This window comes from Diplotaxodon limnothrissa, linkage group LG18 (genome assembly GCF_057381915.1).
Source record: "Diplotaxodon limnothrissa isolate DT_005_m linkage group LG18, D_limnothrissa_male_GT1.1, whole genome shotgun sequence".
Classification (NCBI taxonomy): domain Eukaryota; kingdom Metazoa; phylum Chordata; class Actinopteri; order Cichliformes; family Cichlidae; genus Diplotaxodon; species Diplotaxodon limnothrissa.
Window position 1 is genome coordinate 16398903 of NC_140613.1, and position 15320 is coordinate 16414222.

Here is a 15320-nt window from a genome sequence, read left to right on the forward strand (position 1 = left end):
ATGTATGTTCACCCGGTTATGTTACAGCGGTGGTTGTAGTGGTTTCACTACAGGTAGAGGTACTCATGTATGCCAGTGGGTGAGAAGAAACAGCTCTCAGTATGATGAGGTCCAGCGCATCCCATATTTCTGTGTTCACAGTAATGCACAGAAGTTTGTGTACACTCATTGTGGCCATGACTGTCATGATGATTTGGGGGTTTTATTGATTTCTTTAACTGATTTTTTTCCCCCTGTGTTGAATGATTGTACAGCACAACTCTTTAATGGCTCCACATGCAATCACTTAAATCTTTTTATAACTGGTGCTGAAGGTTCTGCAGTGTCTTTTGACTCAACAAGGAAAGGGCGTATTAATTTCCCATTGTCGATTATGATCGACTATAAGTAGTTCATCTCTCCCAGCATTAAATTGATTTATTTAACAGCACTCATTGGATTGACCAATACTCAGAACAATAGGAAAGTCCAAGGAACTCAGTGAAAATCCAAGAATGAGATTTGCAGATTTCCACAAGTTGTGAAGGCTTATTGGAGCCATTTCCAAACAACTGCAGATTCCAGGGTCATCAGTTCAAACTATTGTAAATAAGTATGTGTTATTCAGATGTGTCAGTTCACCAAGGTCTAGAAGAAAACCCTTAATTGTCACCCCCAGATTACAGGAAATTGGTTAAGATTTTCAGGAACAACCCAGAAACCACTAAACGTCAAGCCTGCCAGCATTACTGCCCACAGTGAAGAGATTTTTACATCAGCATCAGAGACAATGCTGACCAACAGAGAATCATTGATGGCTACCAAAAGCATCTGGGTGAGATGCAACTTGACATTTGACCAAATATTAGTAGGGCTGTATAGTATATCTGAGTCTGTATATATACATTGGACCCTGGAAAATGAACAACTCAGAAATCATTAAAAAACTCAAATTCACCATGACATCAATGCCCATGATGAGCATGTGCAAACTTCTGACCACAGTTGAGACTCGTGGATGTAGAGAAGGAGGAAATGCAGAGGTTCGGCGTGACAGAGGAAGATGCTAGGGACAGGGGGAGATGGAGGCTGATGATTCACCGTGGTGACCCCTAAAGGGAGCAGCAAAAAAAAGAGAAGCCTAAAAATAATTTGAATAATTTTACATGAGTTTAATACATTAAGTCATGTCATATAAAACCAACGACTACAAAGCATCTGCACTTTTTGAGCTGGTTAAGCAAGTTTATGGCTTTGATCATATTAGCACTCTCACCTGTATCCTCTCCATGAAGCACAGATTCAGATGCATTCACGTAGCTTTGATCTGCTTCACCCACAGTGAAACAGGTGGTGTACTCTGCACTGAATCAGCTCCACCCTGACCAAGGAGAGGCAGAACTCCATTCTTCAGAGACATGCCCCACCCTCTGGTTTGCACAACATGCAGCAAAATAACGACCCCAGAAACACCTCAAACTCTACGAGAAGTACTTGCACACTAAAGTGTAAAGTTGAGGATTTTGCTCCACAATCACCTGAACAAAACAAAGTTTCACTCACAATTTCAGAGCTTTGAACCCCACTCTTCCCCCTTTCAAAAGAATCCTGAACAGAGATATTTGAAAAGTAAGAGGACCAAATGTTTGTCCAACTTCAAGAATGACTTTGCCACCTACAACACTATGTAAACCTCTCAAGTCATCTCTTTTTTTCCCCTCCAAGGATCCAAACATGTGGTCTGGAGCAGCATTTCTCCAGGCTTTCTGGAAGTCAGCGAAGGTTTTTCTTTGTATTTGGGCTACTTTTTCACTTATTCTCAGTAATCCCGGGTTTGAGGTTCACCTCATTTTGAGTCAAGTTATCGTACATCATGACCACAGTTTGCTCATTGGAGATGCCATTCCTGTGGACAGTCTGGTAGGGATGGTAAGCACTGGTCGGCGCCTGTAGTTGTACCAGCTGTTTGAGTTGGCCACTGCTTTGCGGTGCCTTCCTCCTGGGTGGGAAACCCATTAACAAGCCCAAAAGTAAGACAGAGCAGAATAGGACAGACCAACACATCTCCTTGCCTTCTGTGGTATTCGTTTTCTAAAACAACACAGGTGGCTCTGGCTCAGGTGGTAGAATGGGTCATTTACCTCTCGGAAGGCTGGTAAATCAATCCCTGCCTTCTCCATCCTGCAGATACTGAACCTCAAGCTGCCCCCAACAACATTCACATTTTCCAACATTCACAAACACACTCACACTGGGTGTGTTTGTGAATGTTGGAAAGTGCTCATGTATAGATAAAAGGGCTGTATGAATGTGGGTGTGGTTGGGTGAATGCGAGTTGCAATTGAAAATGTTTTGATCGCTCAACTGAGTAGGAAGGTGCTATAAAACTACCACCCCATTTATCATTTAAGTCCAGTCTTTGTACCTGAACATTTTCAGAGGAATGCTTTTTGTTTGTTTGTCTGTTAAGCATCTTCACACTGATCTATGAATCATTCATGCGTGGAAAAAAAACCCTAATTCAAGAGATGAATGAGTGTCGTGCCTACATATAACAGACAACTTAGTAAAGATTAAATTTTCATTTGTATCTTTAAGCACTTTGTTAAAAGTAGCTTGTCTAATTTCTTCCCATTTGTTTGAATTAATCTATGAAAAATAACATAGCTTGACAATGTGATTCATAAAGAACTATAAGCTGAAAGCCCTGCGGTGTGCAATGCGTCCTTCAAAAAATCTGAGGAAACTGGATGAGTGGAGGACAAAAGAAGAAATGGAAGGCCTAAGGAATATCTATATCAGGTGAAGAGTTTCTCAAAGTTAAGTCCTGAAATAGAGAAAAAGACCTAACACAGGACCTGAGAGATCCAGCTCTTCAGTTGATCCATCTACTGTTCACTGATGGCTCGTCAGAAGCTTTCTCAGAAGCCATTCTTGAGGAAGGGAAACGGGGAGAAAAGGCTGAGGTATGCCAAAATACACAAGAACTGGACTGAAAATCAGAGGCGACGGGTTGTTCAAGTAGATGCAGCAAATATTAGCAAATATTAAAGATTTGTTTCAAATCATCAGTAGAGGTCAGCAGAGAGCTACAAGACTGAGTCTCTGCAGTTATCTGTAAAACACAGTGGAGGCTCTTTCAGTCAGTGGTGTTGGAAATCTTGTGAAAAGTGACAGAATTATCAACGTAGAAAATTTCTGTCAGATTTTGATCCACCATACAACAACATCTGGCAAGCACCTGATTAGCAACGGCTTGATTTTCATCATTACCCTAATGATCCCAAACACACTCCCAATGCAGTAAAAACATAGCTCACAGACAAACACACAAGGAAACACTATCAGTCATGGACTGGCCTCCCCAGAACCTGGACCTCAACATCATTGAAGCAGTGTGGGATCATCTCAACAGAGGACAGAACAGAAGTCAGCCAACATCCAAAGAAGAGCTTTGAATGTCCTCCAGGAAGCCTGGAGAACTATACCCGAAAGCCAACCAAGAGAGTTCAGCTGTGTTGAGGAATAAAGGTGGTGATACTAAATGTCGACTTTCAAGCCTGTTAGAATTGTACAAACTTTGTTTTTTCTTATATGCTGTATTCCATTTATGCTTGCACGTTTCTGTAAAGTACCACAAGTGTGATTTCCCATTTTCCTAGCAAACTATGAAGAAGTGAGGAGAGACTCAATACTTTTTCACAATTCCTGTTAAATCCAGAATCTAATTTAAAATCCCTCTCCTCACATACATCCTCTTTAAGAATCAGAGCCCATCTTATCTTAGAGATCTCATGGTACTGAATCACCAATAGAGCTCTTTGTTCTCACGCTGCTGGCTCACTTGTTCCTAGGATATTCAAAAGTAGAATGGGAGGCAGAGCCTTCCGGTTTCAGGCCCCTCTTCTATGGAAGAGGGGCCAAAATCCCAGTTTGGATTTGGCCTCTCTGCTTTTAAGATTAGGCTTACAAATTTTCTTTGATAAAGCATATAGTTAGGGCTGGATCAAGTGATCCCGAATCCTCCCTTAGTTATGTTGTAATGGGTTTAGACCACTGGGAGCTTCCCATAATGCACTGAATATTCCTTCGTCACTCACCTTTTTCACTCACTATGTGTTTACACACTACTCTGCATTTACTCATTAGTTATTATCAATCTCTGTCACTCTTCTACAGCATATCTTTTATCCTGTCTCCCTGCCGTTAAAAGGGAGTTTTTCCTTCCCACTGTTGCCAAGTGCTTGCTCATCAGATTACTTGTGTATTATTATGGGTTCTTTATCTTACAATATAAAGCACCATGAAAGCACTGTTTCTGGGACTAATAAGAGTGTGTGAGGGTGACAATAAGTGTTACTTAAAATATCTGCAGGTGCAAACGGTGACCAGCGTGTGGCACTGTTTCCATTTCAGAAAGGCCAATGAAAGAGGACAAATACTGCAAACTTCCGAAGCGGAAAACATTGGAACAATTCCCAGAAGTATCGCAGTAGATATTTGATTTATGGATAATATTCAAAATATATCTATATATGTAGAGACAGTTGAAAAAAAAAAGCTTTAAAAGTTTCGGCACATCTAATTCGAGGCTTTCTCGTTCACTATAAGAGCTGAATGAGTGCTTTACAATGTAAAACTATTTGAAGCATGTTTAGCTCCAAACCAGCGCTGACTCTGAGAGCTGCTGGGAACTGGTTTGTGTCAGAAAGTTGACTCAACTTTTGAAAAGTGATTAGAGACGTGTGCTCCCCCTTGTAGTTTCAAATAATTGTTACATGAGTTGCCACACATCTTTATGATGTAACAGCATATAACTACTGCCACTGCAGATTGTGAATGAATGTCTGTAGGATAAATGGGTGTAAGGAAGGCAGCCTGTGGCCTTCGGTTTCTGCTGGTTTCCCCTCCTCTATAACACCTTTTGTTAACTTGATCCCAGAATCGAAACTTAATCGCAAATTAGAAATGACGTGATATAAAAACTGAACTATGAATCTGAACTATTATGAAAGTCTATTTAAAGCTAACTAGAGAAAAATAGGACTGTAAGATTGTTTGTTTCAGTGAAATTTCTCCCACTTTTACACTGTTATTACCTATTATTAAACTACCCAACATTATAAATAGTAGCTAAACTGAGCTTTACTATAAAAATAAAGCATGTAAACAACTCTGCACCATTCATACATCATAGTAAGAAGTGGGTGGCACGAGCAGCACGCCCCTCGCTCCTCAAATGGGAAGTTACGGTGCACCACGTGACAGCCTTCTGGACTTGACTGGCTCGTGAAAGGGCGGCGTGTGTGACGTCAACTGGTGCAGACGATACAAAACACTGCGCGAAAGTAGAGCCGCTTCAGAGAAGTGACAAGAGGTGTGTTAGGGTTGAAAGGGACGGGAGCCTGACAGTCAGCACCCAGGGATAAAAAGCCAAAAAGTTTTTTAATATCGCAAAAAGGGAGAAAAGCGCCTGCGCAGAAAGAGAAGCCGCAGCAGGATTATCGCGCTGCAGAGCTGTCACACCTGAGGGGTATCTCTATAAGAAAAAAGTTTATTTTCTCTCTAAAACCCACGTGGGACAAGTCAGCAGGGTTCATGTGTGACATATACAGCCTGGACTCGCACTGCGTGTCTCCACAATGCAACATGAGCTGGTCCATGGAGCCTGCTAACTTCTACGACAGCACCAAGCTGGGGGGTCCGCAGCAGGGGGTCTGCAAGCCGGGCAACAGGAGTGACGGCCCGGCGGAGGACGGCACCATGGTGGAGCTGAGCACCACCCCCGCCATGTACGACGACGAAAGCGCCATCGACTTCAGCCAGTACATCGAGTCCATGACAACCGTGCCAAACTTGGAGCTGTGCAACGATGAGCTCTTCCTCGACCTGTTCAACACCGTCAAGCAGGAGAAGGCGGATTTCCACAACATGCAAAGCTCCGGTCTGCCCGGTGGCATGCAGCAGCTGTCAAACGCCTACACAGCAGAGAGGAAGACGGACGGCGCGCTGGGGAAGAGCGCCTTCAGCGCACCCATCAAGCAAGAGTCCGATTGGAGTGACAGCGACATGTCTTCATCCCTGCCTTCCCAGATCGAGACCTGCGCGCAGACCTCCGTCAGCCTCCCCACGGGGCAACCAACCCCGCCGACCACCCCGGAGCCAGTCTCCGCCGTCAGCTCGGCCAAATCCTCGCCGCGTAAGCTGGGCAGGGAAAGGGGGAAGAAGGCGGTGGACAGGTTCAGCTTGGAGTACCGACAGAGGCGAGAGAGGAATAACATTGCAGTGAGGAAAAGCAGGGACAAAGCCAAAAGGCGCAACATGGAGATGCAGCAGAAGCTGATTGAACTGAGCGCCGAGAACGACAGGCTTCACAAAACCATCGAGCAGCTAACTAGAGAACTCACCGGCCTCAGAGAGTTCTTCAAGCAGATGCCCAGCTCCAGCTTTGCGGGCTCCACGAGTGCAGAGAGCCGGTGACAAATTCTCGAACTGCTTTGAACTGAACTTTCAAGAGACATACCTCAACAGACACTTGTTTTTTGTTTTTCTTACCATCTGTACCAGATGTATTAAGCTTACCATAATGGCACTGGAAAATATGATGCTGCCATATTTTTGTGGGATTTTTCCCCTGTATTAAATTATTTTACCACTGCATTTATGTGTTGTTATACCTGATATGGTACCTTTTTTTTTATAATTCCAAACTTTCTATAAGAGCCAGAGCATGATCTTTTATATAGTTTGTATGAAACCTTGAAAAGTTTGTTTTTGTTATCTGTAATAAAAACATTGCTGGAAAAATTGCAGAACTGCCTGGTCTGTGGGTAATCTTTGTGTGTCATGATTTATGCTTGAGGAAACTGACACAAGAAGTGCAACAGGAAACAGAAAGTAAGGTCAGCAAAAATGAGCCTTTTATTGACACAAAGCGAGTTAATCTTAAACACAGAAAGGATGAAAAAGTTTTAAAAAAGACAACATTTAAACCCAGAAATCTGAAGTTAATGAACCCACGTGGGCTCCTTTTGACAGCCTGCATGCCACTGCTCTACCCTTGGGCTGTCAACCCCTGGCTGGTTAGATCACATATCATTAACACAAACAGGACCTTGTCTCTTCACAGCCTGTTCCCTTCAGCAGAGCCTCAAGCTGTCAGGGGGAGGCCTTCAGAGGGAGGGAGGAGGATAAACTGGCTCGGACCGAGGCCCAGCGTGCAGATCCTTGGAGCCAGCTGAAGCCTGAGGATTGATCTCATTAGTTCCTTGCCCTGACAGCCTCAGAGGCAGATTTCTTCCAGGCCCATCCACAGGGCAGGCTTCCTAGTGATGACTCGGACATAAACGGGGATGGGGCCCACCTCTTTTCCCAACACGGCCTCCACATCGTATCCTGGGAACTGAAACAGCGAGGTTAAATCACTTGGCAGTGTTAGAGCGTTCAGAAAGCAATCAACACTTAAAATAGCTCCCTCCTATATCTCCCATACATAAAAAAAAAAAAGTTTGACAGTAATATGCAAGCATCCTTAAGCCCCCTGACCTCTGCACTCTGGCTCAGCAGTAATTCTAGTGATCTAAGTCTGAAAGCGCACATTGCATTTGTATGTTAAAAATAGCTCCAACAGCACCAGTGGGTTCTTGAGGTTAGTAAAAGCCAAAAAATGATAATCAGGCCGGGAAAAAGAGTGTGTCAATATTTTGGAAACCAATTCCTTCAAACATATCAATGAACAGCACGTTTTTTGTTTTGTTTTTTTCACCTCAGCAGAGAAAACTTAATGCTGACTCATGACATATTGACAAAAGATCAATGCGCTCTTCAGATGAGCTCAGAGTTATGTAACAGCTTGATAAGCACACCTACCTCACCCCCTTCCACCTCTGCGGCATTCAGGATGGTCATGATCGTCCTCTGCTGCAGCTGATTTAAAAAAAAAAAAAAGAAGACGTGGACACAGTAATGACTTTTTAATCATCACCTCAGTGCAGTAAATCCAAAACCAATGCTGCACCAGGGAACTGTGCCCTCCGCTTAGTGACAGCTCTCAAGGGTTAATGTATCAGCCGTTCGATAAGAACAACTCTGATAACTTTATCAGTTTGGCTTGCTTAGCTTTCTGATTGCAAAGTCACACACCAGCCTTTCCACAATAAAATATCTTTATGCAGATGTGCTCAGCCTTTAACTGTGCAGAATGTGGTTTTTATCTTTATGAGTCTTGCTGTAAAAGAAGACCAAGGCAGCGCGGGATGATCCACTGTCCTCAAGGATGGACACCTGATCTATTTTAAATTCTGTTATTTAATTTTTTTTTTTTTAAAGTGTTGCTTAAATCAACAGCTCAGCACCTAAAACATCCATTCATTTATCTTCTTATCGCTGTCACACCTGTGTAGTCAATATGAGGCTAGGCTAGATTAACTTTTCACTTGTTTGTGCAGTGCAAATAGCTACCCGTCTCTGTCCAAAGGACCTTTCTGATTATATTTTGTGCACGTGTAGCTCAGTTTTTCTGTACTTTGAAGGTCCAGCTAAGGTTGGGCATTGCAAAGTAGCTTGGGCTACAAATGCTGCGGTTTGTGGCATGGTTCAGGAGACTAATTAAGACTTTATATCTGATGATCTGCTGTTCAGAGAATAAGAGAAGTCACTACGTGTGTCATTACGCAGACTTGGACAAAAAGTGACACCAATTTTCACATTAAAAAAAGTGTTTCTGCGATAAGTGGTCATAAATGTTTCTAATTTCTAATCTGGCAATCGGATGAGGAAGTGCTTTCAGTATCAGATTTAATATGACTGCTGTTGTAGCTCTGTTGCTTTCATAGCATTAAAGAACATAACAGACAAAAAGTTGAGGAAGTGGCCGTCTTATGGTGGGCAACAACAACTGCTGACTGCTACAGAGGGACTTTTCTGTTGGGGGACTGAATTTCTCCTTTTTGAAAGACCTCATATTACAGATATTGACCAGAAAGTTACTGTCCCAACCCAGAAGAACCGTAGCACATCATTCCCTGTAAAATACTGAACTGTCTTTTCAAATCTCAGGTTTGTGTGGACTGAACAGACCAGATAATCTGTCTAAATCAGTGGCCTGGTAGGTGGATTCACTTACGACTCAACCTCCTTGCAACTAGTTAAAACTCATAGTTGCCTGGCGACTGCATTACATTTTTTTTCCTGTTGGAGACCGATTTCAAGTGGTGCAGCCAACTACTCCTTGGCCATTGCATGCAATTCATTTGTGGTAATACGATCATTAACTGTGATAAACAACTGAAAGATGCAAATCCGTTGATGTCTACGTACACAGAAATTCACATAACTACTTAAAACTAATACAAAATATTTACAAATAACTGACTGTAAAATGACATGAGTGCTTGTTAACCTGCTATAAAATAAGACAACCAGAGTACAACCAGTTGGCAGCCAGCTGAGTCAAGTCCCCAACTGCAAAGAAGATGAGTTGCAGACAAACTGTGTTCATTGATGTGCACCAACTCAAATTTATTGCAACATGCTGGCAGTCAGTGTTTATAAATTAGCAATTATTAGCAAACCTTCGCCAATCTGTGTAGGAGTGACTGCAGTCAGTGCGAGTCAAAATTGTGATTGTTTTGAGACAGGTTGCCTCCCACCAGGCGATCTGTGCAATCGCCTTGCAGTCGAAAGGTTGCTGGTATTGCAATATGCATTGGTGAGCTTAACTGGTTGTATTCTCGTTATATCTTTTTATGGCAGGGTTACCACGCACCTTTATTATTTTGCAGTTGGTTATGAGCTTCTGGCTGAAATCTGAATCGAAGCATTTGAGGTTAATCACCATATTACCACAAAGAAAGTGCATGCAGTGGCCAACTTGATCATATTCAGTTGCAAACTCACATCAGACTGAATTGGTCTTATTGTTGCTTTATCACCATCTTGAAGAACAAAAGCTGCTTTGAAGAAGAAGGCAACTGACTGTGAGTGCTTGCACACCTATCACTCTTTTCCCTTGTGTGACTGTAGCATTAGTTCAGAGCCAGGCTGATGCTAAGCTAACTGTCTTCAGGTTGTTCTGTCATGCACGAGTGGTAGTGATCTTCTTATCGAACGGGGCAAAGAAGTACAGTGCTTAACAAATTCATTAGACCACCTGTCACAAAAACAAGAAAACGCCAATGTTTTTAGAAATGTTACGGCCCTAGCAGGGCCTCTCTCTCTCCTGAGGGTGCCTGTGTGGGCGTGTCCCACTACCTCCTGCCTGAGGTGCCACCTTTCCCTCCTGTACAGCTGACTCCCATCAGCAATTAAGGGTATTTAAGCCCAGAGCAGGGTGAGCTCTGGGCCAGAGTGCCATTTTGTGTGGGTACAGCTAGTGAGCTGAGTGTTTGCGGTAGTTTCCAGCTAGTGAGCTGAGTGTTTGCGGTAGTTTCCAGCTAGTGAGCTGTGTAGTGTGTTGTCCAGCTAGTGAGCTGTGTAGTGTGTTGTCCAGCTAGTGAGCTGTGTAGTGTGGTTTCCAGCTAGTGAGCTGCGCTTTCCTTTTGACTTTTTGCTTTATTTGACCAACGCCTGTGTTTTGTTGGTGTTTTATGGTGATAACGGCTTGTCCGTCTCTTTTAGTTGACTTACTTCAATAAAACTGTTTTATTTAAACTGTTTCGCCTCCTTGACTCCTTTTTCTGACCCGGTCACTTTTGTTACTTCCCCCTCACCGCCTAGACCCCCCCCCCCAGGGGAACGTAACAAGAAATCTGTCAGAAACTCTGAGCCGGCACAGTGGACTTCTCTGAGAAGTCGAAAAATTCATCAGGGTGTGTTGATTAACCATCACAGAAACATAAAATGTGAAGAAGTAATAAACAATATATTTTTTAAATATTACACTATTCTTTTAAGTACAGCCCTGAAACACTTGGATTTCTTAAAGCCTGCGATGCTGTTCTCACCTTCACCTTCATGGTGCAGTTACTTAATAAAGAAGAAGTCAGGAAGACTTCCAGCTGAGTCTTTGTGTGCGGCTTATCCACGGCAGACTTACAAGAAACACAGTGGAACTTCTGACTGCAGAAGAACACAAATATGATGTGATACATCTGCCAGGATGACAAACATGAAGCTAGTTTGCTTAATTGTGAGGACCTACGGCCTTTCAGCTGAAAGCTCTAAGTTGTCACTTCCACAAAGATTACAGGCAGGCCACGAGTACGCCGTGCTCTCATCCACACCGACAACCACGCCTGCAGACAGAAACAAAACCATTAGAAATGACAGGGGGGGACATTCATGCATGCTGCACAGCTCTGCAAGACTTTAGTTTCTGTTTTTAACCGGTTCTTTTTCATTTCTTGATATTTTTAGCCAAAGGAACAGTGATAAATGTTCGACGCACAAGTTTGAAAATGTGTGCATGCTGGTGACAGGGTGTAAGCGATAAACACATCCCTTTCAATTTTTATCTGAGATTGTCATGATAAATGCAGCAAAGACGCACTCCCTGCCTAAACATCATCACACTTGACAACCACAGTTGCAGCCCCACGACTTTGTATCCTTACACAGGATACTAAATTCAAACCTGATAATAACTTCTTGTACTTTCCATTTTGGGCCTTTTTTTTTCCACTGGTGATTTCCAGAAGGTGTGAGTGCAAGACACAAGCTTGTTTTATTTTCATTCAGCCATCTGACCAAACATGTAGAGCAACAGAGGCCAGAACACAGTGTGATTTTCGCCCTCCATGCTGACATGAAATCAGCAGATGTAGATTATTATCTGCTTGAAGCAGCTCTATAATACACCACATTTACATAATTGGAGAAAAACAAACCAAGAAAGCTTCAAAGCAAGGATGTTTAACCAAAGTAAGTGAGGTTGGAGGCAATAAATTTAATTAGTTGATATATACTTTAATTAGAACTCATACGAGTAGTTTATCATTTATGTTTCAGATGTGGCAGCTGGTGGCGATCATAACTGGTGTTAGCAAACATTATAAATCCCTAAAAGCAGCAAGACTGCTTGTGTGCACAAAAAACAATTGAGGGAAAATACCAACGTTCCCTCAAACTGTAACTCATTGTCACCAGAAGTTTAAAGCTTCGGGGGAGGCAGGCGGTTTAGTGAAAAAATGTAACAGGAATGGACAAGAATCCAGTCATTTTTCATGTTTTTGTTTGCAAAAAAATCCTTTACAATTCAACCTGAGGACAGTGACTAACAAACAGAGTGCAAACTCCTGCATCCACACCAAAGCCTCTTCTTGCGCTGTAAGCACACACTTGCCATGTTCTCCAGGAATTGAGCTAAATGGAAAAGCACGGGATCGAGTGAAAGGCAGAAGCAGACCTGTGAGAGTGCAGAGGGAGTTGGGTGTGGTCTCCAGACTCAGTGGATCCAGTCTCGCAGGCTGGGGCAGGGTCTTCGCCTGGGGCTCAGGCAGCGACTGCAAAAGTAATTCTGGCCTGTTTGTGGACTCGAGGCAACCGTCGGAGCATACCTGAATAACTGACTGCTCTGCACAGAGAAGGACACCTGGAGGTGCAAATGCCAAAAATGAAATATCACATTGAAAGAACAAGTTCTAGTCTTAAAACTGCTACTGTGGTAAAGATGTAGAAACTACCAAGTAGAAACTGCCAAGGGAAAACAGGAAGCACCGCATGCTTCTGATGGCTGATTTTACAGGTGGGCTTCAGCTGGCCATGCAGAAGTACAAAAAACAAAATATAATGTAGTGCAAGTACGGTTAGGTTCATAAGTTTCTGGGCAATGACGCGTTTTAAACTTTTCCCCTGTTCACCACCACAAAGGCTTTTAAATAAAATGCAATGTGATGTAAATAAAGCACAGCTTTTCAGTTTTAATATGAGCGGTTAACCAAATGTATTGGAATAACTGGTCAGGAATTGCAGCCAATTTTATACTTTGTCCCCCTTAAAGGCTCAAAATTAATTCGACTCTTGGTTGACAAGCAGTTTTGTGACATTTTCGACATTAGGCGAGTCCCATTTTCTAATTTTTCCACAACAAATACAAGCAGATAAAAAAGTTTTGATGATGTGACTGATAATAGAAGTAACAGGATGAACTCTGATGTTTACATATCTATACTCTCTGCTCAGATTCACAGAAAGATAATGACCCAGAGCAAACTGTAAAAGCAACCCTAAGCGTTTCTCAAGCCATCACCTGATCTCAACCCAATGAAATATGCTGTTCAGTTATAAAACTGAACGCAGAGAGACCCACAAACGAGCAGCAACTGAAGGCGGCTGCATTAAACCCCTAATAGAGCAAATGAGGAAACACAAAACTCAAAGGTCTATGGATCCATGGTTTCTATACTTCAGGAAGACACTACAAAGGATTCTCAACAAAGTATTAAAACAACCCTGATATTTAAAATTATGCTAGTTTGTAACAATTGACTTTGAGGCTATGAACATGGGTTACTATGAATAAAAAAATGACTGCAATTTTGAAACAGTAATGGAAATCCCCTCAAATTAAAGCTGAATGTTTGCACTTTGATCACATCTTGATTAGGTGAAATAAAAAAAATAAAATAAAAAAATGTGTCACAGTCTGAAACTTATGGACATAACTGTATAAATACTGAAAACTAGTGACTAACTTCTGTAAAAAAAAAAACCACTTTTTTTTAGTATAATTCTTGCAGCTCAAACCCTGGCAGCCTCATCTCGTCACATTTCCCATACCAGCTGTGAATCATGCTGACTTTGGCTAAATTTCTGGAAACGAGGACTCCTTCTGGGAGCAACTGCACTGAGCTCTCCGGAGCTTTCCAACAAATGTGACTTTTACAATAATAAAATGTATTTTTTAATGTCTGATTAAGTAATAAGTACAGAGCTACAACAACCACAGTGATGGGAACTGTGCCTGATTGAAATTTAAAACAAAATCCTTAAACTACAATTTTGAGGTACTTACACTTTCCTAGTTAAAGCTTCAAATGTCTGTGTCCTGTTATCAGTTTCACCAGAAACATTTCACCTCAAAACCTCTCACCTGCTTTAACCTTTCTACCACTGCTTTATTCACAGCGCTCAGGTCCTCAGACCAAACTCATGTTTGCAGTCGTTAGGCCTTTTGGCTGTGCCCTGCAGTAGGCACCTACTGCCTTCCTGGCACCTCCATCCTCAACATCCTTTATCCAATATATCCATCTGTACAAAGCTGTCCAAACCATCTCAGCCCTGCTTCTCTAACTCTTCTCCAACAAACTTTTTTCTCAAGCTGAGTTGTCATTTTTATTCCCATGCATCCTGGTCACTCCAAATCAAAATCTTAGTATATTAAGCCCCGCCTCCTGCCATTTTTCTCAGACCTCAGGGATTAATAACTATGAACATACTTCTTCCTCTTCTATTTCAAACTTGATGATTGGTTATTTAGATTTTGTTTGAGCACATATGTGTAAACATCCGTATGCGTACTTGTATAAACAGGCATCTGTCTAGATGTGTATATGTATAAATTGTTGTTTTATGTCTGAAATGAAAGGTTATCAACATCATCTGCCCTAAAAAAGGTATTTGTATAGCAGCTGCTTTGATGTATGACCTTTGTTGGGGTCCATCCATGTGGTTGGGAACTACTGAATACCACCTCAAACAGTCATACAGCAGTTTAACAGTGTAACAAATCATAAAATTTGTAACCATAGATGCTTTATTTTATACCTACCAGTGCTACAACACTCTAAGTTTATGAAGCTGATGATCCCAGTTTTGATTTCGTCATGAACACAATTTTAAATGCAGCTCTTTTGCTTTCCCTCCCTGAGAGTGACTTTTGCACACATGAGGCCACTGTTAATGCTCGAATGGTTTACATAAAGCTCTACCGTGTTCTTTGATGGCATCGCTGAACGACAGGCGACAGACAGCGGGAGAGTTTAGTGTTTTGAGGACGGAGGAAGTGAGCACACAGGAAGTGTTCACACACAGAGGCACAGTGCGCCTGCACGGCCTCTCTGACTGCTCCTCCTGTAGACTCGGGTCGGTGAGCACCAACCAAACCTCACCCTGGCCTACATCAGTGTTCTGCAGAACAAAAAAAGAGACAAAGACAATAAAGAACACAGGCAGGGAATTACGTGGAAACCCAAATGACCTAGAAAGAGGCCAATTAAAGGAAACATGACACAACATAGCTTACAAAGCAGAAATCAGATGGTATTTATCACTTCTGTAGAAGAATTGCTTGAAAAGAGCTACGAAAAGAGGAATCAATCAACAAACAATGCTGCTGAAGGAGTGCAAGAACACTAAAAAGTTAAATAACTGTGTTTCAGTGCGGTGAGTGCATGGCAAAGTCC

The 15320-nt window shown here is 42.3% G+C and overlaps 2 protein-coding genes across 2 annotated transcripts in view; one reads left to right on the top strand and one right to left on the bottom strand.

Annotated features, from left to right (window-relative positions):
* Positions 1-5331: 5331 nt before the first annotated feature.
* Positions 5332-6785, top strand: cebpd (CCAAT enhancer binding protein delta). Its single transcript, XM_085377799.1, has one exon. The coding sequence runs from the start codon at positions 5578-5580 to the stop codon at positions 6457-6459; it is 882 nt and encodes a 293-aa protein (XP_085233925.1). The 5' UTR covers positions 5332-5577; the 3' UTR covers positions 6460-6785.
* Positions 6786-6887: 102 nt separating this feature from the next.
* spidr (scaffold protein involved in DNA repair) overlaps positions 6888-15320 on the bottom strand; it is a 43991-nt gene continuing 35558 nt past the window's right edge. Inside the window, exons 15-20 of the mRNA XM_085377962.1 lie at positions 14847-15045; positions 12323-12508; positions 11120-11213; positions 10923-11037; positions 7849-7905; positions 6888-7381 (exon numbers count right to left, since the gene is read on the bottom strand). Of these exons, the coding sequence (XP_085234088.1) occupies positions 7262-7381; positions 7849-7905; positions 10923-11037; positions 11120-11213; positions 12323-12508; positions 14847-15045 (771 nt within the window). The 3' untranslated portion in view covers positions 6888-7261. The remainder of the gene's footprint in view (positions 7382-7848; positions 7906-10922; positions 11038-11119; positions 11214-12322; positions 12509-14846; positions 15046-15320) is intronic.

Coding starts and splice junctions, on each gene's coding strand:
- cebpd (XM_085377799.1), top strand. CDS start 5,578: ATGTGTGACATATACAGCCTGGACTCGCACTGCGTGTCTCCACAATGC.